The following is a 25,185-nucleotide window of genomic DNA, read 5'->3' as shown; positions in this document are numbered from 1 at the left end:
TAGTGTTTTGTTTCTCCCAGCAATCAGATGTTATGGGCTTCTTTACTTTCAGTCTTTTCACAAGTGTCTGTTTTGTTTGTAGTTATTGGGATGTTCTGATGATTTTTTTGCATCTTGATGTGTACTGATACTGAGCTTTAATTGACTCCCTTATTAATATTCGTAGTTTTATATTGTTTGTTATCTTGGCAACTTTTCATAATAAATGAGAAATCATTATGACTCTCCGTGAGATTCTGTATAATGTAACATCATTCATGATAAATTCTTTAGGCTTGAAAGGAACAGGAAAGGTTTTGAAGTTTTCTTTTACATAGATTAATTAAGTTCTGTGCCTTCTTACAGGTTTCTGATACCGTGTAACTGTATTAAGTCTGTTACTGCTATGCAGTTATCTTGAGTTCCCAAAGGTTTACTTGCTATAAAAGTTAACACATTTTACTTAGACCTTATGTAATAGCAAATTTTTAAGGTAACATTGTTGGCTTCTGGGAACTAGTTTATTTAATTAATACTTGTAGGGGCGTGTAGAAGATTGAAAAGATTCAATCTCTGCACAAGTATTCCCTTGAAACTACTAGACAATTTGTTCATTTGTAGAAAAGCTAAAATAGTTATCAGGTGTCAGTTTTTCTGCAGAGAAATTCCCTCTCTCTGTATGACTTGATCTCTAAAAACAACAGCCATTTCATGTGGGGGTATAAGAACTCTGCATAAAGAGCTACACAACAGTAGAAAAGACAGTTGCCATGGGAAAAGCAGCAAAAGTTTATGAAAAGTTTGATTTGGCTCCTATCACTGTGTCATATTTCACCCCTACACTGCTACCTTGAAAGATACCATTAGATTCAGAAGCAAGGTAAACTTCATTGGAATTAGTTTACTATACTTGCATAGCAATTAATTTTGTTTGCTTATTGCATTTATACACAATCAAATACCTTTATAATACTGATTTTGACAGCTTTTTAATAAAATTGGAATATTAGGCATTGGTTATGAATAGAGAGATTATGTAGGAGAAAATTGAGTTTAGTTGATTGAGGAAATATGTCTTTCCAGTATATATTTGGGGGAAAAAAAATATCCACATTGTTATTTTTTGAGTTGGGTGTATTAGAAGAAAAATAAATTGTTTTAATGGTACAGCATTGAAATAAGTAAGAACTTGGAGACTAAAAAATAGTTACATAGTGGGAAATCCAGGCAAAATCTGGAGAAATTCATAAAGTTTCCTTAAGTGTCAGATAGACATTGTTTGCTTTCTGGGAACAATCCAAGATGACACTTTGACAGATTCAAGATTGATTAAAAGCTGCACCTTCACTGGACAGCAGAACAATGTCTTGATAATGTCTTATTCACATCAACATGTTTCCTTGTGTCACCTGTCTCCTGCCATAGCCTTTGGTCTTGTCAATCAGCTTCTAATTGCATGCTCCTTTTGTTCAGATAAAACATCCTGCAGTTTGGAAATCACTAATGTTGCTACTGCAGCACTAAAGAGAAAATGAATCTTGTGGGGGTTTATCAGGTAGCAGCACTGCCTTGTATTATCTTTATATCCATCAGAAAAACCTGGAAGTTACTTTGTAAAATGCTGATTTTCTGTCTTGGCAGGCCCTAAAAAGTAGAATCTTTCTTCAAAGCTGTTGTTCTATGGCAATGTAGGGGAAATATGAGCTATTATCTACTGGCACTGTATTAAGTGTACAAGATCAGTATCACAAGCTGTAGTTTTGCTAGATCTGAATGACAGTTACAATCCAGTTCATAGCCCTGAGTGGTAAGAATTGCAATTTTAAAAGCTTAGGTATAGACTACTGTACATCTCTGTTTGCACACCTTTTAACACCAGACCTGCAGTTGTGGTGATTCTTTAGAACAAGGTTTAATTAAATTGAATAAATTCCTCCCACATAATGAAAACAGGATGCCACCCAGTCTTACAAACCAAACTTTCAAGAAAGGACATAGTAAAGTTTGAGAATAATAGTTCATCAGATGACAAGAAAATCCCACCGTGTTGATTCCAAAATGCTTCCACATATATTTTGAAGTCTGAACGTTTGAAGTGGCCTAGAATATAGAAGCCTGTTATTGTTTCCTTTTCCAGTACTCATTCTCAGCTACACAGAGGAGCTTGCTATGCCTCTATCTGTGATGAAAAAAAAAAAAACAAAACAATTTTTTTTGGTCCTACTGTAAGTCAGAACACTAAAATAACATTACTGGAAATAATTGTTAAGGCAAGCTGGGACTTCCTCAAACAGTGTGAGCAAAGGCAGCAGCATCCCATCAATAAGTCCCGCTATGATCGGACTTCAGACCCATCTGAGGAGTCAAAAGACAATGGGAGAGGAAGGTGCTGTCCTTGCACCAAATAGTTAATTGTGCCCAGGAAGGGGAGTGGTGGTCAGGCTGCAGTAATTGATGGCTTATCTTTAGCAGCTGTGCAGACTTGGCTCAGGGGTATTTCTCAAAGCAAGCAGGGACAGGCCTCTTTCTTCAGGAAGACATGAAGATAACGTCGTTGTGAATTGTGCCTATGAGAATCTTGTGAAGAACTGGAGGAAAAATTTGAAATGGGAAAAAATGTGTGTTCTGTTATAAGGATAAATAAAGCTTCAGACTTTATTCATTTGCTCTATAGGTGAGTCAAAAAATTTAGTTCGTATAAAAGACTTAAGTTCTTAATGATTAGGTAAGTAACCTGTAAAAGAGTGCTGGAGGAAAAACTGAACTAAAGCAGATATGTACTAATATGTATTAGTTCCTGTTCATGCATTGCTAAATTTTTGAATCTGAATGGCTAGAAAACAGATGTTATTGGTGTATTATGTATTTCAGGCATTTAAACAAGGTTATGTCTAAGAAATCAGAAAATGTTATTTCATTATTGTAGTAATGTTTTCCTCAAAATACAGACTGATGAAATTTAGTACCTTGTCTCAAAGAAACTAAGAACTTGTAATTTTAGTTTTAAAAACCACCAAGAACTCAGAACTGTAAACTATCTGAAGTGAAAGCCAGCAGTAATATAAATGTGTGATTGAAGATGATAATACAGCTACTGAAACTTTCTATTTTAGACAATTGGAAAGCAAATGGAAAAGAAAAATATGTACTCGGATTTAAAACTAGAATTTTATTGTAGGGATGAGTAACTGCTTACTGACCTATAGTAAGTTTTGATCTCTACTCTGTTAGTTTAGAAGCAAAATTTTCAAGAGCAACTTGAATATCTGCAAAAGGGGATCTAGGTAGGGACATAGATTTAGTACTATCAGAAAACTATCTTGGAGGAAACTCTGCCTTCTTTTGCCAATAACACACAAAAATAGCTAACCGAGGCAGTTGGGTAATCTAAATTCTATTAATCTATGCAAGACTTAAAAAAAGTCTTGCTGTGGTATAGTTAACTGTGGAATGCCTAGATCACTTAATTTTCTTTTGCAATTCCACCACATCATTAATTTCCTTTAAATGTGATTATAGCTAAGATGGATGAGTACTGCCTACAGTTCTTAATGTTTTACTAAACTGCTACTTATTGCACAGCTTTTTAATTCTAATTATTCTTTTATCTATACTGTATAATTGGGCCTATGAAAAATTTAAAATTGAGTTATAGTTTTATAGCCCAATAGTCCTTGATGAGATACCATTTCTACAGTTACATATCCCAGACATATTTTCCAAGAAGAATAGTGTGTCCTTGTACCAAGTGCATGAATTGACTTGAAAGCTAGTGATTTAAAACATCTTGTTTTCAGCTGAAAACTATTTCAGTGCAATCAGCTTCAGCTAATGACTGGTGCTGGAACAAGGACAGGCTTTTGTAGCCCAGGTAATTTTGCTAGTGTGGCTTTGGCCTGCTGTGTAAGACAGTGGTAGCAACTGCACCAACAGAGATATTCCCAAAGACCTTGTGCTGCTGCAGTCTAAGTGAATAACAAGCATGTAAATACCCACAAAAAAAGTTTGGAGCATGTTACAAACTTACTGCCAATGAATGTTAAATTGTGCATGTTTCAGGAGTTACAGCACTGGAGGTGATACATTTGAAAGTGCTACTCTTAAAAACAGAGAAGCTGTTATTCCTCTTTCTTTATTCTTTTCAATCCCTTTCCTGAACAATAAAAGAATGCAGAATAAAAATCAAAATTATCGGCCTTATCTCATATTTGCACAAGAATAAGCATTACTGGAATATTGTGAAAAGCACATTTAAAGGAGAAAAAAACCCCAAACATTTTTGTGGTAGTGTACTATCCAAGTATAAGTCTGCTTGATATGTCCATTGGAGATTGATTTAAGCACATGATGTTGGTTTCAGCCTGACTGTTGCCAGTGGGGAGTGGAATTGCCAAATAAAAAATGTGATAATAGAGTGTAATCATTTCAATTTCTCTGCCATAGTTTGTTTCCAGTTACATTCAAAGCTGGTGAAATTGACATTAGTGATGAATACTTAGAAACAAATGCAGATGTTCAGGATTGCCTATTACAAAAACATAAGCATTCAGAAGATGTCATTTTTTTGTCTGTATGTGGCCACACTGCAACTGCTCTATAATTAACTGCCTTACAATGAAGTCTATAGTGAGATTAATTTTACATGAGATGCCATGAAAATGCAAATCATCACTGCAATGCTAGAGTAATTTTAATGTATTTGGCCAGCAAAATTAAGAGGGAAAACATCTATTAAATAAAAGCACCAATGTGACTTTTTCTATTTTTTTTTTCTATTTTTTTCTATTAAAAATCCTTGGTTTTTAATAAACCAGACTGAAGAGCCCTTGTGTTTATCATTAGCCTGTGCATTCCTTTGCACATACCTGTCATTGGTTGGTAAATCACTGTGACAAGATGGGTTATTTTGATCCTTTTGGCTAAGAGATGTGAAAGCCCACTGAGTTTGATGCATCGTGCATCAAAACTTTGACCTGGCTTGCCTGCTGAGCTCACCAGGTCTGAGTATTGCTGTACCTCTCCTGAGGTGTCACTTGTACTTCTGGTCTTGTTGTTCTTGTGGCCTGCATGGCATCAGAGATCACAGCTGGGCGTTATGTTGTAGAGGTGGTGAATCAGTGTGGTTTTCAGGCACTCTTAAGGCATTTGTCATTTGGTTTTAATTTTTTTGTTGTTCAGTCACTGGTGATATTATGCTCTTCTGATTATCAGATATGATTCCCTTGTTTTCTGGCTTAATGCTTGTGTGAAGTTCCCTAATATCTTATTGCTTATGTAGTTTCAAAAAACTATAGTAATGCATTTGCCTGGCACGTATGTTTCTTGTGCTCAGTTCAGTTAGTAGGACTGGTTAGTAGGACAGATACCAGCAGTATCTGGTGGCTTTGTTACCCAGAATTCCTGGAAAGCACATGTCATCACAAGCTTTGTTCAGTATTGATAGTGTTTTCTGCCAGGTAACTGTTTCACTAGATCTGAATAGAAAATTTACAACCATTTGTCCAAACTGGACCCATCACTGTTTCAGCAGGAAGTGAACAGGCAGAATCTGCTTCTTGCTGTGTCTGTCTGTGCTGAGTTTCGAAGTGGCACAAGAAGTGTGCTGTGCTCAGCAGTCTGATCACACATTGGTGACTTCCTAAAAGTACTGCAAACCAGTTAAACCAGAGTTTTTTCCCCCTCTGTACATTATACCTCGAAACTTAAGAATACTCTTTTCCCTACTTACTTTTAGTTAAGGCAGAGAAAGCTGTTTCTCTTCGAATCAGCACTCTCAACCCAATCTCCATCTGACCTTGAGGTTAATTACCCTGGTAGTACCTGTGGTTAATTATTACCCAGTATTTCCAGTCTAGTTAACAACTGCAGGATGGGGTGGACCAATTACTAGTATCACTTGATTTACCTGAAAACAAAAAAACAGCTGTGAAGAGGAAAAGGCTGGACCTGCAAATATGCAGCCTCAGAGATGAGGGCAGGGGAAGACAAGTCTCTTCATACTTAGTTTGCATCATGAGCACTCAGCTGTGCATATCAGAGGGAACATTTTACTCCTCAAATAAAAGAGCACTGTTCCAAAAGTCTAAGATAATTAAACAGTAATGTGTAGATCAAGGGATGGCACTGAAATATAATACAAGTATATTGCAAAAACTTTACAAAAAGTTTTTGTTTTACAAAAACAGGCTTCTACGTCCTCTGTAAATTTTATGTGTATAATTTTACTGTATACTTTTTATTTTGCAACTTAACTGATATTCTACAAGGTAGTGGCTTTTGAATTACTTAAAATCTTGCAGCAGTGGTGGAGTCTACAGTAATTATTTTAACCTGTGCTTAACAGCCATTCATGGAATTAGTATTTTTCAGTTTAAACCAACATTCTTCACAGGTGTGGTGAAATAGCTGCATAATGAGCCCTAATTGGCCTATGCAAGTGTGCAACTTCTGTGAGAGGGCAACCAAATATGCAAGATTGCATTTCAAAGATTGGAGTAAATGTTAGTTTTTGTTTGGTGGTACTTTTTTGGGAGGGAGGGAGTAGTGGTTTTATGTTATGTGACTTCTTAATAACTCCTATGGTGCAGTAGGCAAAGACTTAGTGACAGTGTCTCTGTCTCATGAGGCTATGCCTTTACTGTGGAAATTCAAAGGTTTCCTTTTTTTTCACTGCCTTGATGGTTTGGATTTTGTTGTTGTTTTCTGCCTCTCCTCCTGCCATTTGATGTTAAAGACCTTGTAATCCTGATTCATGAGCCTCTACAATTGGGAAATGTATTCCTTTGCTAATGTTCTTTTATACCTTGATAACATGAGGAACAAGGATCGTGTCTTTTCAAGCCACTAAACTCTTAGCTTTAACAAAACATTCTGTAATGCAAAGGTGATATTGTGAGTTAGTGATGGATCTGACTTTCACACTCATCCATAGATTAATCAGATTTCTTTTAATTACTTATTTTCATACTTTTCTGTTCTGAATGCATTTTTTTCTTCCCCTCTTTTTCTCCAGGGGAAATACAGACCAAGATAACGGAGGTAATTTTGCAAAAGCAAGATGGGCCAGGGCTATTCAGAAGGTAAGAACTACTCTTAAAACTACTGATGTATCACTGTAATTTTAAAAATTTTCTCAGTGTCAAGGAGAATTTGAGTTCACATGAAGTAGGACCTAAGGATGTGACTGCCAAGTTTTTGGTAGTTGGGGCAATTCCTTCCATTGGTTCTTAAATCTGTGCAGTTTCCTCACCTCAGGATTTTTTTTTTTATTTTGAAACACAAAGAGGATGAGATTGTGAGACTTTCTTTAGTCTCAGAGGAGTGATTGGAGTTTGGCTATCTTACAGGTGTTGCACATTAATCCGGATACCATAATATCAGGCATCTTTTTCAAAATAATTTTTGATACTGAGGAAAATCATTGATATTTAATAAAAATAGTTTAAAGAACATTTTTTCCTAGAAAAAAAATTGTAAATTCTACTGATGATACCACTGCCTCAACACAGATTTCTTTATTAGATGTGATGATTAAGGGAAATTAATATGATCACTTGATATCATTACTGACCACATAAACAGACCAGTATTTGCTTTATCACTGTTGTTGTTAAACTGTGTGAACCACTACCTCATATCAGTGCTTGGGAATTCAGATGTCAGTAGTTTTTGCCCAGTCTTCTGGCCTTGAGTAGTGCAAAACTATTGTTGATAACTTCTGAGAAACATGGCAATTATGTCTTTGGTCTGTATAGTAACCTACAAGAAAATGAAGAATCGTGGACTTCCTGTTTCATTTGTGTGTAAGCCTTTTGAAAATACTACTTATTCTCGGGTAGCGTGCTGTAAAATACTGCTTCTGTGCTTTTATGGCACAGCCGAACTTGTTTAGTGTAAATATGAGTCAAACCCCATGTAAAATGCACCTTCATCTGTTCATTTTGAGGTGGTTTTTCCTGCTCTTTTGAGGACCAAGTCTTATTTCATTTTTACTGAATTCTCTTGTCTTTATGATAATTCATAGACTGTGCCTGTGTGAAAAGAGCAGTGGGGGGAAATCTGTTTATACTGGCGTGTTGTGGGAAGAGTACTTATCTGATTCATGTAAACTCAGCTTCTGCATCCAATTCTAGCACTGGTTTGATATTTTCCTTTTTTTTTCTGCTGAATGGTAGCTCTCTGAAGGAGACAGGCAGGAAGAATCCTGGTCTCTAATCAAACACAATGGTCAGACAAATCAAATAGTCCAGTTTTTTCTTGCAGACAGAGGTTGCAATAGCCTTAAGATAAATTCTTCTATGAAGAGTTTTCCTTCGGTGTGTGCTTAATTGCCTAGTCAGTGGGGTACTTATTTCTGAGCTTAAACCCAAATAACTAATGCCATACAGTCAGCAACTTTGACTTGATGAATCAGCTGAATTTCGTTCAGATGTTAAAAAGTATTTGAATAAAGGAATATTAGAATTGCACTTCTTCCCACTGCTGTTCTTCAAAGTAACTTTGAGGTCAGGAATTAGAAGATGGTAAAGTAAGCAAGTTAATATGCATGAGCTGGAATCTTGGGCTGTCACTGTGCCATTAAATTGTTTTTTGTAGCAAAGTAGTCAAAATATCTTGGTGCACTGAAATAAGAGCAGATTGCTCAGCAGCTAATCTAGCATCAGTATGGGGCTGAAAGATGGTGGCAAGAATTTAATTTAAGGATTTAAGATCAGGTAAATGGGAGATGTAAACATATACCTCATGTGAAATTCTTTTTGAAGAGGAAATTGTCTATAAATATTCAAAAGGTCATTTAATCCCTGAGTTACTATTTCATTTTATTTCATTACAAATTAATTTCCATAAGGTTTTTCTTTTGATAAAATTATTGTCCCTGAAATACAGCTATATCTTTAGTCCTTTGTGCTTCAACCTTGTGGGCTGCCTTGGACTTTTTGCTTTGTCTTTTCTTTCTGAAGACAAACTGGTTTTCAGAAACAGTACATTGGTATTATCTCATCACTGATTTAGCACAATTGATGTGACATTAAGTGCCAGCGTTTGCCCCGAAACTCTGAGAGGCATGAAGGATGAATCTCTGTCAATGCTTAATCAAAATAAACTTTACACATGCAAGTATTATTGGAGCTATAAAAGGCCATCAATAACGAGAAACCCTATGCAGCACAATAAGATCAGAAGACTAAACAATCCTGACATGTTTTGTAGAAGATACAATACTCACAGAGCCTCATAATGAAGGCGTGCAAACTGATAAATGAAGTAGTTTGCAACAGAAAGCAATCTCTATACGTAGGTAACTGCTGTAAGATACTACTACCACTTGGAGGGAACTATCCCTCTCCATAAGGAGCTGGAAAAATAACAACCTTTAGTAATCATGAAGGAGATTTTTAGGCATCAAAGCAGGCCTAGATAAGGAATCGATCCCTGGAAGCTTTTAAAAATTTGAGAAGGAGTAAAAAATTTTGGGGCTTTTTTTAAACTGTTCTTGGAGGTTTAGGGAAGTGGGTTTAGGTTGGAACAGGGAGAGGGGGAGTTTAGTTTCTCAGGTTGATAGCCTTCAAGCATGAATTCTTACTGTAATAGAAAATTTATTGGTGGCTTAGATTCCAGTAATGATATTTGGAATGTGTGCTTTTAATGATAATCTATGGAAATATAAAATTGAATTAGGCTGGTCTGATCAAATATGAGATGACAGCCCAGTGGTTCACCAGAGGCATTGGAGCTGATGAATATTTACTCAAACATTGACTAGACAGGAATAATGCCAAATTGTTTTGGAGAATGTTTCTTTGTAGATAATAAATTGCCTTGGTACATATTTGAAATAGTAATAGCTATGCCTTCTTGCAGTTATATAAAGATCTAACAGTGGTAAGGTAACAGCTTTAGGGAAATCCTTCCCCTCTTTGAGAGGGAAGAGGAATTAAGAATTTGAGGTAAGACTTAATATCAGCAATTAGTACTTTTTAAAAGACAATGAAAAGCTAGATAGGGTCCTCTAATTGTGCTTCTGTTAATTGATTAAAAAAAAATCGAAACTACAATTCTTTTAAAATAATCCGGTCCCAGTGGCTGGTTCTCAGTTTCATGTTCACTGTGTTCTAGGAGCAGTGAACAGTGAGGCTTTTTTAATTTGCCTTAGTTTTCTAACAGCTTTGAAATAAATGCTGTGGAGTACTGACAACAATTATGAAAAGATGCACTAGGAGAGTTTTTTTTCTTTTAACTCAGCGTCAGCCATGAGTACAATCAAATGTGTTTTCCCCTCTCTCCCCTCCTACCCCAGTTGTATATGTCACTTTGATTATGTCTCTAGCTACTAATCCTTAGTGAAGTAAAGACTGTTTTGCTGCTGAAATATATTCAAATAAATAAATGTCACCTCTCTGAGATGGATATGCTTTTTAGCAAACACACAACATTCATTCCTAAGGCTAACATGAAGCAGAACACTGCTCATGTAAGTTTGTATCATTCCACAATTGTATTTATTGACAATAGTGAGTGTTGGAGACAAAAAACCCAGTAACATAGTGGCTCTATTTTGTCTGGTTTTATAATCTGGAGATCAGTAGTGAGAGTGGCACACATCTGCCTTGGTAAACCTTCCTGACTTATTCCTAACTGCACAATGAGGACAACACATCCATAGATCACTAATTACTCAATAAATTAAATATATTGGTATGCTCCAAACTTTTAAGAATATTAGGTAGAATTAAATATTCACTGTGGATTGTTGTAATGCTGTTCTTTGTGCTTTGTGGTGAATTGCATGATGGATACAGTGATGATGCTCAGTATGAGAACACTCACTAATAGAGAAGTTATCAGCAGCTTCATTTTGTCAGCTCTATTGATTTACTGTCTTATTTAGAAAGAAAACTTGATAAACTAATACTAAAGCAGATACCACACAATGACAGCAGTAGGTTTTTAAGGCTGGGAAAGCAGAAATCATTCTTTTTTTAGGGGCCATGGAGCTATGAGATTAATGTCAAACTTCTCTTTAAAAGATTTCAATAGGCCCAAAGAAATATATTTTTTTAAAACAATCTTTCAGTTGAAAAATTTTTCACCTTGTATTCCAAGTAATGCAAGCATGTCTTGAAGTGGAAACAAATTAGTATTTGCTTTTCATACTTTATTAATAATAGGTATTTTGCATCCTGATTCAACAAAAAAATAATTACTATGTGCAAGAAGCACTCAGCATTTTGATTGGGTGAAATTACTGTCAGCAAAGAAGCTGCTTTTTTATTTTTGTGAATTTATTTCAAAGATTAAATATTTAAACAAAAAGTGACAAACTGACAATTTGAAAACAGAAATGAAGTGCACTTTCCTTTCAATTATGTGAGTTCAGCATTAGAGCATATTTGCCAAGCTGCAGATATTTTAACAATGATTTGAATGTTAATTGGTGCATGAGGAAGTTCAAAATATACCTGATAAGTTAAAGGACTTTCTGGGATGTCTTTGCTTTATAAATCACATTTTTTTAGTATCTATAATATCTGAAGAAAATTACTGATGGATTATATTGAGCAATCCTACTTCTGTAATATAAATCATTTTGACTCTCTTGTGTCTGAATTTTGAGTTTATATGGAGAAGGTAGAATGGCCAGTGTCGGGAATTGGGCCTGCAGTCCAAAGATCATTTCACAGTTGCTTTTAAGGCTTTCAAAAAGTGATATTTAGAAAGTTTATTTTGACAAAAGGAGATACACTGATAAAGGCAGAAGTTCAGAATTGTGTTACCTATCAATTCTGAACAAACTGGTTTCATTTCTTCTGTTTCCTATCATTTCAGATAATGTTTTCCCCTTCTGGAATGACATCCTCTGAAAGTTTCTCAGGGAGAAAATGTTTTGAAATTTGATATAAGTGTGAAGAAAATAAAATGTCTTTTTATCTGAAGATGGAGATGTCTTTTTATCTGAACAGAGTTATAGTTAACTTACTTGAAGACTTATTTTAACTTAGGTCTTCCTATGGTATTGTGAGTTTAGATATTCTATGATTTAATCCCTGCCCTTCTTGCCTTAAATTGATGTGAAAGTTGAAAATTGCTTTCTTCAATTAATTGAAGGTATTAAGTGTTATCGACCCTGGGAGAAACCTTTATGAGATTCTATATCATTATTTGAGGATTCTGTTAGGCAAGGTCAAAAAAAGAATTATCACTGCTTTTCTCTTAAAAAAACAAGTGAGATACAATGATTCACAATAAAGGATAAGGAATCTAAGCTTCTCCTTTTAACCATTGTTATAGAAAATCAACAAACAGGAATGTAACAAGCTCTTTTCCACAATTAAACTTCAGTTCTCTCCTTTGTTTCAGAGCTCAAAAGGGCAGCATTGAAGCATTTTTTTTCTCTTCCTACTGTTTCAAGTAACCATGTTTTAGCATTTTGCAGATTGTTTTTGGACTGATGTTAAATTATTTATTACTGGTTTTATTGGTAACCTGTGGCAAATTCAATGTGTTATAGAATTATACAACTCCTGGTGCATATTTGTAAATGAATTATTGAATGTTTTGTGAGCATTTGAGGGAATGCTGAAATGAAACTCAACAGGGTTCTCAGAGAAAGTTTACAAGTGATAATGGATGTTTCACATAAACCAGTTAATAAGAATCAACTGAGTTGCTCTTTATGGGCACCATTCTGTGGAGGCAAAAGCTTTCTTTTGGAATTTAGGGACAATAAATAGGATTGTGAAGGCAAGAAACCATCACATTAGAGAGAATTGGGATTGCCAGTTATAAGGATTGGCAGAAAACCTCTCAGTGCAAGAAAGGGAAAGAAGCCCTAGGGTGAGGAGAGAGAAATACTGGGATAACCATCAATCATTTCAGTGGGAGATCTAGGATAGGAGAGAGAGCTGAGAGCAGCCAAGAATGGAGCACGGATGAACTCTGAATCCTAACACAAGGAATGGCAGGTCATGTGCTGAAAAGTTAATGAATTATATTGATGGCATCTAAGTAGCAGCTAGAGGGAGAAGGCCTAGAGAAAAACGATCCAGGAGAGTAAATTACCTCGCTTCCAGGTTTATTATAAAAGATGTAACTTCACAATTGTTGCAATCACTCATTTTCTCAAATCCTTGCAGCATGTGCCTTAGAGTTCCTATTTCATCACTATGGGTCTTTCTTGTGATCTGCTCTCTTTTCATATTTTCAAATTGGCAGCATTGAATGTTTTAATTCACTACCAATTCTTTTTTTTTTTTTTTTTAGTTTGGTAGTGCACTCTTTTTCTACATCTTCCTATGCTGTTGGCACTTTTGACAAATCTTGAGGTGGCTCTTAACTAGCACCTTTAGTAGTACTGCTGGGTATATACTTAAGTGTATGACTGAGGGTTGTATCAAATGAGGATGCTGTAACTCTTCCACTCTGTCACTTCTGCTTCAATGAGCTTTACCCTGTTACTGCAATTTAATCCCAGCCAGCAACTAAACCCCACAGAGCTGCTCTTTTCTTCCCCCTCAGTGGGATGGGGCAGAGAACCAGAGGGTAAGAGTGAGAAACCTTGATGCTTGAGATAAAGGCAACCTAAAACTTGGTCCCCTCATGAAAAGTAGCAACTGAGTCAGATGTTTCATTTCAAACATGTTTTAGCAAGGATTCTACTTTCCTAGACAAAACACTAAAACAGCTTCTAGAATGAATACACTCCTAGAGAAGAACAATGAACAAAATAGTCACAAAGAAAGAACACAATGGGGAATTAAATTTCAGAAGTAACATATATTGTTCTTAAGTTATCCCTTCAAATACATTACATTTCTTTGGGGGCTTGATAAATCTGAATGGGGGAAAAAGCTCACTTTTCCCTCCTGGGTAAAATAAATCTCAAAATATTGGTGTTTCTTGATTTGTTCAGTTATTGAACTTTTGACCATATATTTGCTTTTCAACTTATGATCCTGTCAAATCAGAGGGGCAAATTTTGATTAAATTTCAGCTGGCAAGAAGCAGTTGTGGTTTTACATTGATTGCCATTCCCTTAATTGCTATTAAAAAAAGAAACTTAAATGTGATTTTATTTCACTTAATAGAATTCAAACTCCATCATTTTCTAAACTTAGAAATCAGTTTTTAAAAAGCCTGGAAGTTTTAATGTGGGGAAAAAAAGCTCACAGGTGCATTATGAAACACAAGAGCAGTTATTTCCTGTTTCCCCTTCTTATCGTAAACCCTCCTTTTCAGAAGGAAACACTGAGCTTCACAGTAAAGAAAGATAATCATTGTGGAGAAGACCACCCCTCACCTGGAGAAGGGCTCCTGCCGCAGCCTCTGCCGGGCGCTCGGGCGGGTTGCGGGCAGCGGCGGGGCCGGCAGGGGGCGCGCGGGGCGCGCTCCGCTTCACTCGGGCACGGCGGCGACATCGCGGAGCTGTGACTGACGGCCGGGAGCCGACAGTTACTGCCCTTCTTTGATAAATGGCGAGAAATAGCCGTCCCTTAAGCAAACTGGGGAGGTGATGTGCGGGAGAAAGATAGCTTAGTTATGTGACAGCTTTTCCAACTTTCAGGCTGAAATCCGTCATGAAATACCAATTACTTCAAAGTCGTTCTATCAGTTTACGACTGTCGCCATTCAATGAAAGTATTAAGCGCTAGAAATAGTCAAATAATATCTAAAATATGTTATTTAATGCTGGATTTATTACACAGAAGTAATGATAGAAACTACTGAAGTATTTTCAGTGGACAGACTTTTATTACTAAGAATTCAAAGAATCATCTCTGAAAGTCATGATCAAGTAATCCTGGATGTAGGCACAAAGAATAGCTGTTTTCTCCATGCAGGCTTATTACTGCCCATTGGGGTTTGGGGTTTTTTGTCTGGGATTGGTGGTTATAGTGTTTTCTTTGGGCGGGTTTTCATAGTTTTTCTCCATTAAGCTACAGGGCTTGGCTGGAATTGTGTGACAAGTTGCAACAACTCTATGCATACTGTATATGTACATGTAAATACATGTATTTCTTCTTTTCCTTCTGTGGAAGTTACTTCTTTAATGCTCTGTTTGGGAAATAGAGTAAATCAGTGTGAATCCTGAGAGTTCTTCAAGGCCAGCTTCATCATCATGTCAGGTTACTGCCAAGTAACCACTGCAATGCATAGGGCCCACATGCAAATTGCTCCTTTGTGCTGGTGTTTAGAAAACTGTTGTGGATGTTTTCTCCAGATACACAGGAGTTTCATTCCAGGAATGGACTTACAACTATCTGGGCTTCCAGAACTGTGAAAACTTCAGCTATTGTACAGAATTAAAACAACTGCTCATAGACTTACTCTAGAAAGTCACCAACATCTTATCTGGGTGAGAAGTGTGTGAACAGAGGTACAACATAACTTTGTTATGAACTTGAGTAACTTCACTTGTAAGTAATTAGTACATATCTATACATGAAATTTCATTCTTAATTGGGCAGTATCATTGCAAGCAAAGTTGCCATATCTCTGGCTTGGAGAAGTACTACACAGAATCTTAACTCCAGGGAAGATAAGCCATAATGGGTTCTGAAGGTCTTTGGATTGATGTTTGCTTTTTTATTTTCTTCTGAAATATCAATTGAATAATGCATCTGGTAAAGTGTCCTACTTGTGATGGATTATCAAATAAGTTGAATAAGTTCCACTGTCAGCTGAAATATTCAGCATGTGGTAACACAATAGAGGAGTATAAACAAGGTCAACACTTAGGAACTTCCTTGAAGATGGCAACATTAATCCAAGCATTCTGACTTAATCTTATTGGCAAACACATTTTTTTATTAAATGACAAAAACTTATGTTTTTCCAAAACAATTCGGATATTTACTGGTTTTGCTGTCTGTAGTCTTAAGGCCATTTGTTTAATCTTGCTGAAACTGATACTTATTTCTAAGTGTGTGACTACTATGGGTGGGCATGCTTGACTAGGCTGCCCGTTTTTTCCATTTTTCCTCCTTACATGAGCAGTTCTGTTGATTTTGAGAGGCTTTATTATGGCATCTTGTGTAGCTAGGACTATAGCACTGACTGATATCAGTGGAATATTACCTATTGTGAACTTACAAGAAAGTTTTATTGTATGTTTTGTTGACATGCAATATGGCAGTTTTAAAGAACAAGTTTGATTCAATTTAGACAGAATATTAAGTAATGGCTGCAGGCTAATAACTACAGTAAGATTTGATAATCAAGCATGCATTCATCTGGTTCTTAACTATAAATCTAATTAATGGTGTGTTTATAGGTTGCATTTATGTCAGCAAGAGAAAATAAATATAATGGTCCATAATTATATTTACAATGATATGCAAAAATCCAAAATATTAATTTACAACTGTACGTAAGTGATCTGATTCTAGAACTTTTCTAGAACTTTTTTGTATGTAAAACAGTGTCCCAGGATGACAGTACTAACAATAGTACAAGGACTGTGAAAAACAAGGAAAGCGAAAGTTACAACCAATAAATTGTAACTATTACTAGAAATTCTTAAGCACTCTTGAGTGCTGCCTTTTACTCAAGGTATCATTTGAAGAAACTGAATTACAAGCTTCTTGTTACAAACGTCAGTTCTTACAGACCATCCAAACTTTGAGGGTTTAATTTTCGTATGGAAAAGATACTTCAGGATTAAGTATGGCATTCCAGTCATGCTGTCTAGATTAAAAAGGATAATCACATACCTGTGGGTTTATGCCTGCACACCTTTAGTGAAACATTTACACTTCAGCTATGTGTACTCTTTGTAGAATGGTTTTATACAGGCTCATTCTGGATGCATTTCTGTAGTTCTTCATCTGTCAGTTTTAGATGTATTTTCAATATATTTAAGACTGCATGTAGTGTTACACTACTAAACACGTGAACATTTGAAAAAAACCTGGTGTCTTCTGTGCAGGATAATTTACTAACTGCATGCACAATAGTAGTCCATTCTGCTATTTGAATTGCAGTAAATAAATTACTGAGCCCTACTGCCTAGGTGTTAATTGGGGGTGTACAAGTGCTTTTCATGGAAAGTGAGTGATACATTTCTTATTATGTAGAGCACCCTTAAATCATCATGGAATGATAGTAGTTATGTTGGGTATTTATCAGATTCATTACAAAAAATTATCAGCTGTTGATGACAGCACTGCTGTAACAAATAGCTACGCAGTCATTTCTCCGGGTCACGTCAGACAGCCAAATAAAGGGTTAGGGTGGAACAGGGCCGTGCCAGGCAAGAGCTCCTCTCTGCCGCTGTCACCCCTGCGGGCACGGATGCGCACCTGGCAGCTCCCCCGGCTCTCTGCCTGGGCTCTTCCTGCTCCGAGAGCTGTGAGCGGCTCTGCGAGCACAGGGGCTGCTGCCACGCAGCGGGGCTGTGCCTATTGCAGCGGGTGCTGCATTCGGGAGCGCTGGCAGCAGAAAACAGCAGCGGGGGAAGTTCCCGGCACGTAAAGCACCAGGATGATTACTGTTCTCTCGTGGTCGTGTTGTTTTTGAACCGGAGTAGGACACTGACTCCTGCTCTGCTATTACGGAGGAGAAACAACCCTGAGTTGCAGGATGAATTAGTAGCTAATATCAAGATTACTCTTCGCTGTTAGCACAAGTTGTAGGAGGGGAAAGAAATGGGAGAGGGCGAAAAAAAATCCCCATTTAATGCTGCCTAGGGAATACCGTGGAATTTAGAACAGATACCGTTGCAGACTAGCAGCATGCCTGACTGCACTTGACTTGAATCACTGGGAAGCAGCCTCGTATTTTATCATTTAAGGCTGAAGGAAGAACGACAAAATAGTAATGGATTTGTATACAGTGTTTCTACATAAATGGAAAATAATATAAAGATGTTGGTATGTAATTTGTATTTTATTTTTAAGAAGAATTTAATCCAGGTATGTATGCTCTTTCTATTTTTGTCTAGTCTACCTACAGTTTTCTGTTTCCTTTGTTTCCTTTGCTTATTTTCATTCTGAATGTACCTCCCACTGTTCTTGCTAATGCAATGCATTGATTTGTAACTGATTTGCTTTCTAGTGCTATAATGTTGATGAAACTGTCTAGGCTTCTGGAATTAACACTTCATTAAAAACTGGGGGAGGTTATTTTGTAAGAATGGTAACTTCACAGTATAAGTTGAGTAAGATAGTATTGCGTTGGATTTTTCAATGAGTTGGTATGTTTAAATTGATATAAAAATAGAAACAAATTATATGAATACACGGTGAAAATGTAGTATATTTTGCTTCTTTATGTCAATACTTTTCTCCTAATTTGTGACAGGATTAGTAATAAATTGAGCTTTACGGATCCTTATGCATTTCTGGGTCTTGATTAATCTCCAAGATGAACACCCTGCAGCTTTCTTTTGAAGAGGCAGCCTGCTTAGACTACATGCTTCATTCTGTTCCTCAGCTAAATCTAGGTCTTAGAATACCCTCTGTTATGTACCTCCTCCGCACCACAACCTAAAAACCACCATAAGTATTTCATACGTTTTTGTCCATCATTTTAGGTTCAAGAAGATAACATCAGTATTTTTCCTTCTGCCATTTCAGAGGCCAATAGTAGCTGAAACTAATTTCTTACTATGAGACTGATGGTTCATTTTGCTTTAAGAGAAAGAATTATGCAGATATAAAATTATGACTATATTCATTAGCCCCTACCTTTCTTTAGTCACCTGGCTTCTTTTGCACTTTCTTATTAATATTTTCTTTCAAGTGATGTGTAATAAGTGAAATAGAACACAAAACTATGTGCCCTTAAACTAAGGACACTGATAGTTGTCTTATAATGTCTATTAAAAATGTATTAAAACACTTAATACTGATTTGATTGTTCATTAGTCTTGATGTATCTTAAAACGTTCTGTTGCATTTCTGATTTCAATGCAGCTTAGTTAGAAGTAGGATTTTTTTTTTTTAATAACATGTTGATCCAAAAGGGTTTAATATTAGTTCCAGCGTCTTAATACTGTTATTAACCCCTGACTGACAGGAACGGTTATACCTTAAAAACATTCCTTGGTGTGTAGCATCAATTGCTTTCTGATGTGAAAATAAACTGTCTGTAAAGTTGTAGCTAATTTTCACAGAGAGAGTGACACTAAACTTGTTCCCTGTGGGTGATTATATAAAATAGCTGCTTTTCTTTAGCGTAATGCACAACTATGATCTGGCAATTGAAAATGTAAGGTTACTTGACATATACAAATGATGTAAAAGTCAATGCTAAATCTTATCATTTAATCAACATAGTGAGAAAAGCAGCAAGAGAATGCTGTTAAGTCTAAAACACTAACAAGAATGAAAAGTCAAATTTAAGGTTTAAAGCATGTTTTATTCATCAAAAATTCCTTTTGTAAGGGATATAATAATATAAATTATGATTATGAATTAAGATTAGCTGTCATCTCAAAGGAAAAAGCCATGATGCAAGACAGATGATGGGTCTTTCAGGGGAATATACACAACTTGGAGAGTTGTACAAGGTTTTCTGTCACTATACCATTTGCTTGATCCTGCAGTGATGTCAGCACATTACCATAATGACTGTATATTGCTGTGAAAACACTTAGGAAATCTCAGGTAAAGTGCTGGGATTCCAGAGTGTTACACAGTAGGAGAATACTCATAGCTCAGAATATCTCCCAATTCACAAAAGCATCAATGAGGACTGAAAATTCCAAATTTTCCTTTAAATTGTATTGTGAAAATCCAGGAAGAATTTAGCATAATAGCTTCTGCCTTATGAGACCATTACAGCTCTGAAGCATAAAAATTCTTTGGCACCCTAAGAAGGTTGTTACACTGGGTTTTTTTCCCATTTATGTCATTCACTTAGATTGGTAGCAGAGGTTCTTGCTTTCAGATACAAATCTGAGTATTACAGTTATCAGTATATTGAAGCAAAGACAGCAGAAGTGTTTTTTAAAATAAAGTTTTAATTATTTAATTATTTATTTATTTTATTCTTTAATTTTTGAAGCAAATTTAGAAAGATGTTTAATATCTACCATCCTTATCAATGAATGTCATTTCAGGTATTAAGCATGGTTTTTGTTTCTGTGTGCCTACTCATCCTAGTGTATGTTGTTGTCAACAGTACTTGTAGTCATTTGTTCTTGTGGGATTTTTCAAATGCAAACATCATAGATGATTGCTACCATTTATCAAATGAATGACAACTTCATCAAAAACTTTGCTTTTCATAACTTTTTGTTCTAAAAGTTTGATGTAACTATTGTCTACTAGATTTTGGAAAATATGTAGAATCTCTATGTGCAGAGGAATGGAATCCAGAGGGATTACTTTGCCCATATGAAGTTGTTCTCTTTCTGTAAACATTTCACTGAGAATTTTTGTAAGTAGTAAAAAAAAAAAAATCCCCCCAAATCTTAAAGAAAGAAAAAAAAAATCAAAGCTGTAGAGTGATGTAGTCCAGACGTGGTCACAGAGTTCATGGTGAACTCTTTTCAAGAGACATCTAATTCAGGGCAGTGCCCATTCCAAGGCTCAGGCCAGCACAGTTGGAGGATTAAAATTCTTACCTGAAAGAAAATTGAGGGGATTTTTCGTTTGGTTTTTTAAATTATATTTTCTGACGGAATTACTATCCTGAAAAGTTGCTGAAATTTTTGAAATGTTAGTATTAAAAGAAACTTTGAATATACTCCGTATATTATAAATACAGTCCCTACATATATGTTATGCTTTAGTGTAAATAAATCACTTGGGTTTTACAGGGTGTAATGTTTAAAAGACGCTCTATTAAAACACGGGCAAAATTAGGGACAGAACTGAGATTAAGTCAAAATGTATGTTGATACTTTCTGTTTTTTAATAGGCACTAAATAGATTCTGATATTATATAGCAGCTCTTTTATTTATGGTAATCTGACACAATAAGCAAGCAGGTAATAGTCTAACTGAGCTAATATGTCTGGTAATGACTTGGTAATACAGTAATCTCCATATTGCTAGCAAATAACTTTTCCATCCACATGTTTTCCATTCCTTTTGTAGTCTGCATTTAAAAAGAAATTACTTAGTTGGTGAAATTGTCTCAATCTTATCAGTTTTGGAGCTGAGTATTGACTAAAACCAAGTTTTTATATAGGACAGCATATATTATGTATACAGCTGTAAGAGGGGCAAAAGGTCATTACCACCTTGTTTATACACTACAGCATACTTTTTCCTTTTTTTTTTAGTTGAAAAAGTCAAGGAAAAAAATAGAATCATTAAAGAGAAAGAAGGCAGTACATTTAGTCAAATAATATTGAAGCTGTTTTCCAAATAATCTGCAGTGTCTTATTCTTGTGTGCACAAATAAGTGGCCTAAATTAGCTACTGCTCTCCAGATGGGCCACGTTTTACCTTCAGAATCTATTCCATAGCTTTTTGTGTCTCAGTATTATCTACTGTACTTAGTATGTCTCTTCCTTTGTTTTTGGTCTAGTCAAGGCCATTGACCTTTAACAACAGTTGCTTCAAATACAAGTTTTCATGTTTGTAGTGTAAATACCACACTATAGATTTGTTTCTAAGGAAAGAGTGTTCTAAACGCCTTCAATAATCTTATTAGTAGTTCATAAATAACTGAATTGCAGCAGCATCAGTTGCCTTAACAAAACTTTGTAGAGAAAAATGCAAATATTGCAAATACAAAGGTGTAGAGAATAGTGTAACTAAAAAAGTAATATAATGTAAAATAGTGGGGTTTCCTTCAATGTGTCTTCAACAGTAATTGTAGAAAAAAAACAAAAAAACATCTTTTACTGAATAAAAAAAATCCTCTCTTTTCCCGCAGTGGTCATAATAGTAGGGAAGCTGTGAGGATGACTTTTCTCTCCAGAAAAATTACTCATCCTAGCTTGCTAGGAATTTACATTTTCTTCTAGACGAATCTGAAGATGATGTATTTCTGTATGTTACTAAGTAGTTTAATAGCAATTGTTTAACTACTGAGTTAATTCACTAATGCACAAAGTTCTATATGTGACTTCTGGGTTAGATGTTCTAATTCACAATGAGCCAGTCAGGTTTAAGCATTTCCTGTTTCCAACTCTTTTCCTTAAACTCTATTAAGTTTTATGCTGACAGAAGAGATATGTAACAGATATGAATGACAACTGCATTGCAATATGACTGTTACATTTTTTAGATAGGATTCTGTAGTGTACCCCATGAATCTATGTGCAACCACCTCAGGACAGCAGTAGGCCTTATAGGTTTAAAAATGAGCAGATTGTAGGCTCTTAACACTGGGGTTTGAATCAGCAGTTTTGGTGGTTAGTTTTACTTTTTACATTCTCATCAATAGGGAAGGCAACATGTTCTGTGGGTGGTTAGATATGCATAAATAGCAGTATCCATAAAGAGCTATCACCAGGTGAATAAGCAGATATGGTAAACTTTCCAAACAATTTTGAAGAAGAATAGGAAAAGCTTTCTAGCCAAAGGGTGAGAGTGCTGATAGCACTCCATGCTCTTGTATGAATGTTGGAGGGGCTGCAGGGATAGGGCAAAAGTCTGCTGCTGTGAAAACCTGAGGAATTATTGGAACAAAGAGTAATTACCCAAAAGAGAAAGCAGGTCTTTTCTCCCTGCCTTTACCAGGGTCTTCAGGCAGGTCATCCACATAGTGTATGCAGTGTTAAGGTGTCATTTTACCTTAAGAGACTCACAAATTATACACATTAAAAATGTCAGTAGTTAAGACTACAAGGAGGATTTAGGAAGAATATAAAGGAGCAGATAAGTACTCTAAATTAAGTTCTTCTGAATCAGGTCATCTGCGATGATTGTCAGTATAATGCTCCTGCTATAGTAAATTAATGAAGCACTGTGGAGTGTACATCCTAACACATGTCAAAAGGAAGGGAGCATAGGTTTCACCCAGCAGACCTGAACTGAGGGCAAATACACTTATGTCAAGAAAACCTTATTCCCAGGCAAGCATAAGACTAGTAAAAGACCATAATTAATAAATCTGTATATCTGAATTCTGTTATTCATGTTCCTGAGGGTAAAAGAACCCATCTTAGCCTTAGTTTCTGCAGATGCAGGGTAGACTGTTTATACTTTTTTTTGTTATGTTTGATTATTTAATTTCTGTGGAATATTTTGCATATCACAGGAATATATTTCTGTCTATAGACTCCAGTGACTATTTTAGCAGTAATAGATGCAGATGAAGACTTCTTGGTTGTGGTTCCCCCTACCATCTTGGTGTTGTGAACATGAACTGTCATAGGGTATTTTATAGAGACCAACTGCACTTCAGTCTCATCTTCTTGCCTTCCTCTCTTTCAATATGCACAGACCCCTTGTAATTGATTAATAGTGTGAAGGTTAAGCAAAGCTATGGTTCTGCTTGTTTCTTGCCTTGTAAGAGAACAATCTGCATCCAAAAAGGTACCTCTTAGTGGAGAGACCTGCTGCTCTGTAGTTTCATTTACCAGGGTCTGAATAGAAGCTGAGCAGTGATCTAGCTATTCTATTTAAATACTGAAAATACATTTTTAAGATTATTCACTTTTTTTTAAATTTAAAAAATATAAATACATAGTATATATAATATAAATATATATATACTATATATAAAATATTTATAAAAATAAAGAGCTGGATTTGTTAAAATAATTTTTTGAAATGGGGGTCTGGTGTTCAGATATATAACTAAAATACTCTGCATTATTTTAAAAGCTATCATTTTTAACTCGGCCCACTCCTCCCCCCTTCTACCTGACACATTAGTTTTAGACTTGAAATAAGATCCTTTATAAATGATGCTTCCAACTGACATTTTCATTTTGACAATGCTTTGTTATTAAAAAATCCAGCTAAATTGGTTTGAAACCACATTATCTGTTTACCATCGGGTTGACCAACAAAACTATTTTCAGATGTGGTATGGGTCAAAAGTTAATGGAAGTGTCAGTTTGTCCTTTCTTTATAGAAGGACTCCATTAATAATTTATTTTAGTTCTAGTCTCACAAACCATAACACTTTCCAGTTTCCTGCTCTATTACCGTCTATCATAAAGTCCATACCTCACTGCTGTAACATTTCAACATGATTCCTTATGCTTAGAATGGGTTAACCCAGTGATTTTGAACTTCATCACAAAAATTGCTTTCATTCAATAAACAAAGAAGTGAGAATTTTGAGAATGAGGTCATAATGGCTTATCAGGAGACCTGGATAAAACAAGAAATTCTCCAAATGACAAATTGCAGCTCATTCAAATAATTGACTTAGTTCTACATGCTTCTTGAAAGACTGTTCCTTATCTTACAGAGTTTTAACCTTACGTTGATTTAAAACATTAAGAACAACCTGCAAATCTTTGCAGAAAAATGGATGAGACCTGTAATGACTCAAACTTGATTCCATGTGTAGACACGCTATTGTAGAAAATGAGTTTTTGACAGAGCGGTGGTAGGCTGTAAACTGATTAACAGATCATATGACTAATACAGCTGAGATGGAATAGAACTCGCATGAGAGAACATAAATCTGCTCCATTTAGCAGATCTCCCTGTGTTTGTAACAGTACAGCCTTTAATTCACTATGGCATTGTCAGAAACTGGATTGAAATAAATTCAGTGCTGAATGTTCAGCTATTTGTAATACTTTCAGTTATCTCTGATAAAAAGCATTGGTTAGACACTGAATAAAACAAACACGTATATATGAAATCAAGATTCATTTACAGAGAAGCATTAAACCTTATTTGAAGTGAATGGAAGTGTTCCAAATTCCACTGATAACTTCATTATTTCTTGATGCTTTTTAGACTGAGACAGGAAACAAGCCTTCTGGCTTGTTTCTACATTCTTGATTTAAAGTCATTTGAAGAATGTCCAAGTCATCTAAGTGAAGTTTATATAAGAGGGCATTTAAAAATCCTCGGCTATGTGGGCAGAGTAGGTAGGCAATCACACTTCAAATCTTGTTCAATAAACGGTTACAAGCATTCAGTGTAAGCGCTGAATGGTTAACAAGTGTTTCTACATCCAGAAACATGCCTTTGACATTGAAAAGTGTCCCAAGATGGTTCCTTTCTCTATTAATAATACGTGAAAACAAGGCAGCCTTGGCTTTAGTGAAGATTTCTCGGTATTCTGAGAGATTTCATTTGCATTCCTTGAAAATTGCATGCAGTCTCATGGAGCATTCTT

At 35.7% G+C, this 25,185-nt stretch overlaps 1 protein-coding gene across 1 annotated transcript in view; it reads left to right on the top strand.

The window, feature by feature from the left end:
- The window catches only part of LOC148222230 (protein unc-13 homolog A-like), a 32,284-nt gene extending 17,878 nt beyond the window's left edge, over nucleotides 1-14,406 (top strand). Inside the window, exons 7-8 of the mRNA XM_088172807.1 lie at nucleotides 6,992-7,085; nucleotides 14,215-14,406. Coding sequence (XP_088028933.1) covers nucleotides 6,992-7,085; nucleotides 14,215-14,406 — 286 coding nt within the window. The remainder of the gene's footprint in view (nucleotides 1-6,991; nucleotides 7,086-14,214) is intronic.
- Nucleotides 14,407-25,185: the final 10,779 nt, after the last annotated feature.

This window comes from Sturnus vulgaris, chromosome 13 (assembly GCF_052056855.1).
Source record: "Sturnus vulgaris isolate bStuVul1 chromosome 13, bStuVul1.hap1, whole genome shotgun sequence".
Lineage (NCBI taxonomy): Eukaryota > Metazoa > Chordata > Aves > Passeriformes > Sturnidae > Sturnus > Sturnus vulgaris.
The sequence above is the reverse complement of the archived record's forward strand: the minus strand, read 5'-3'. Positions and strand labels throughout refer to the sequence as shown.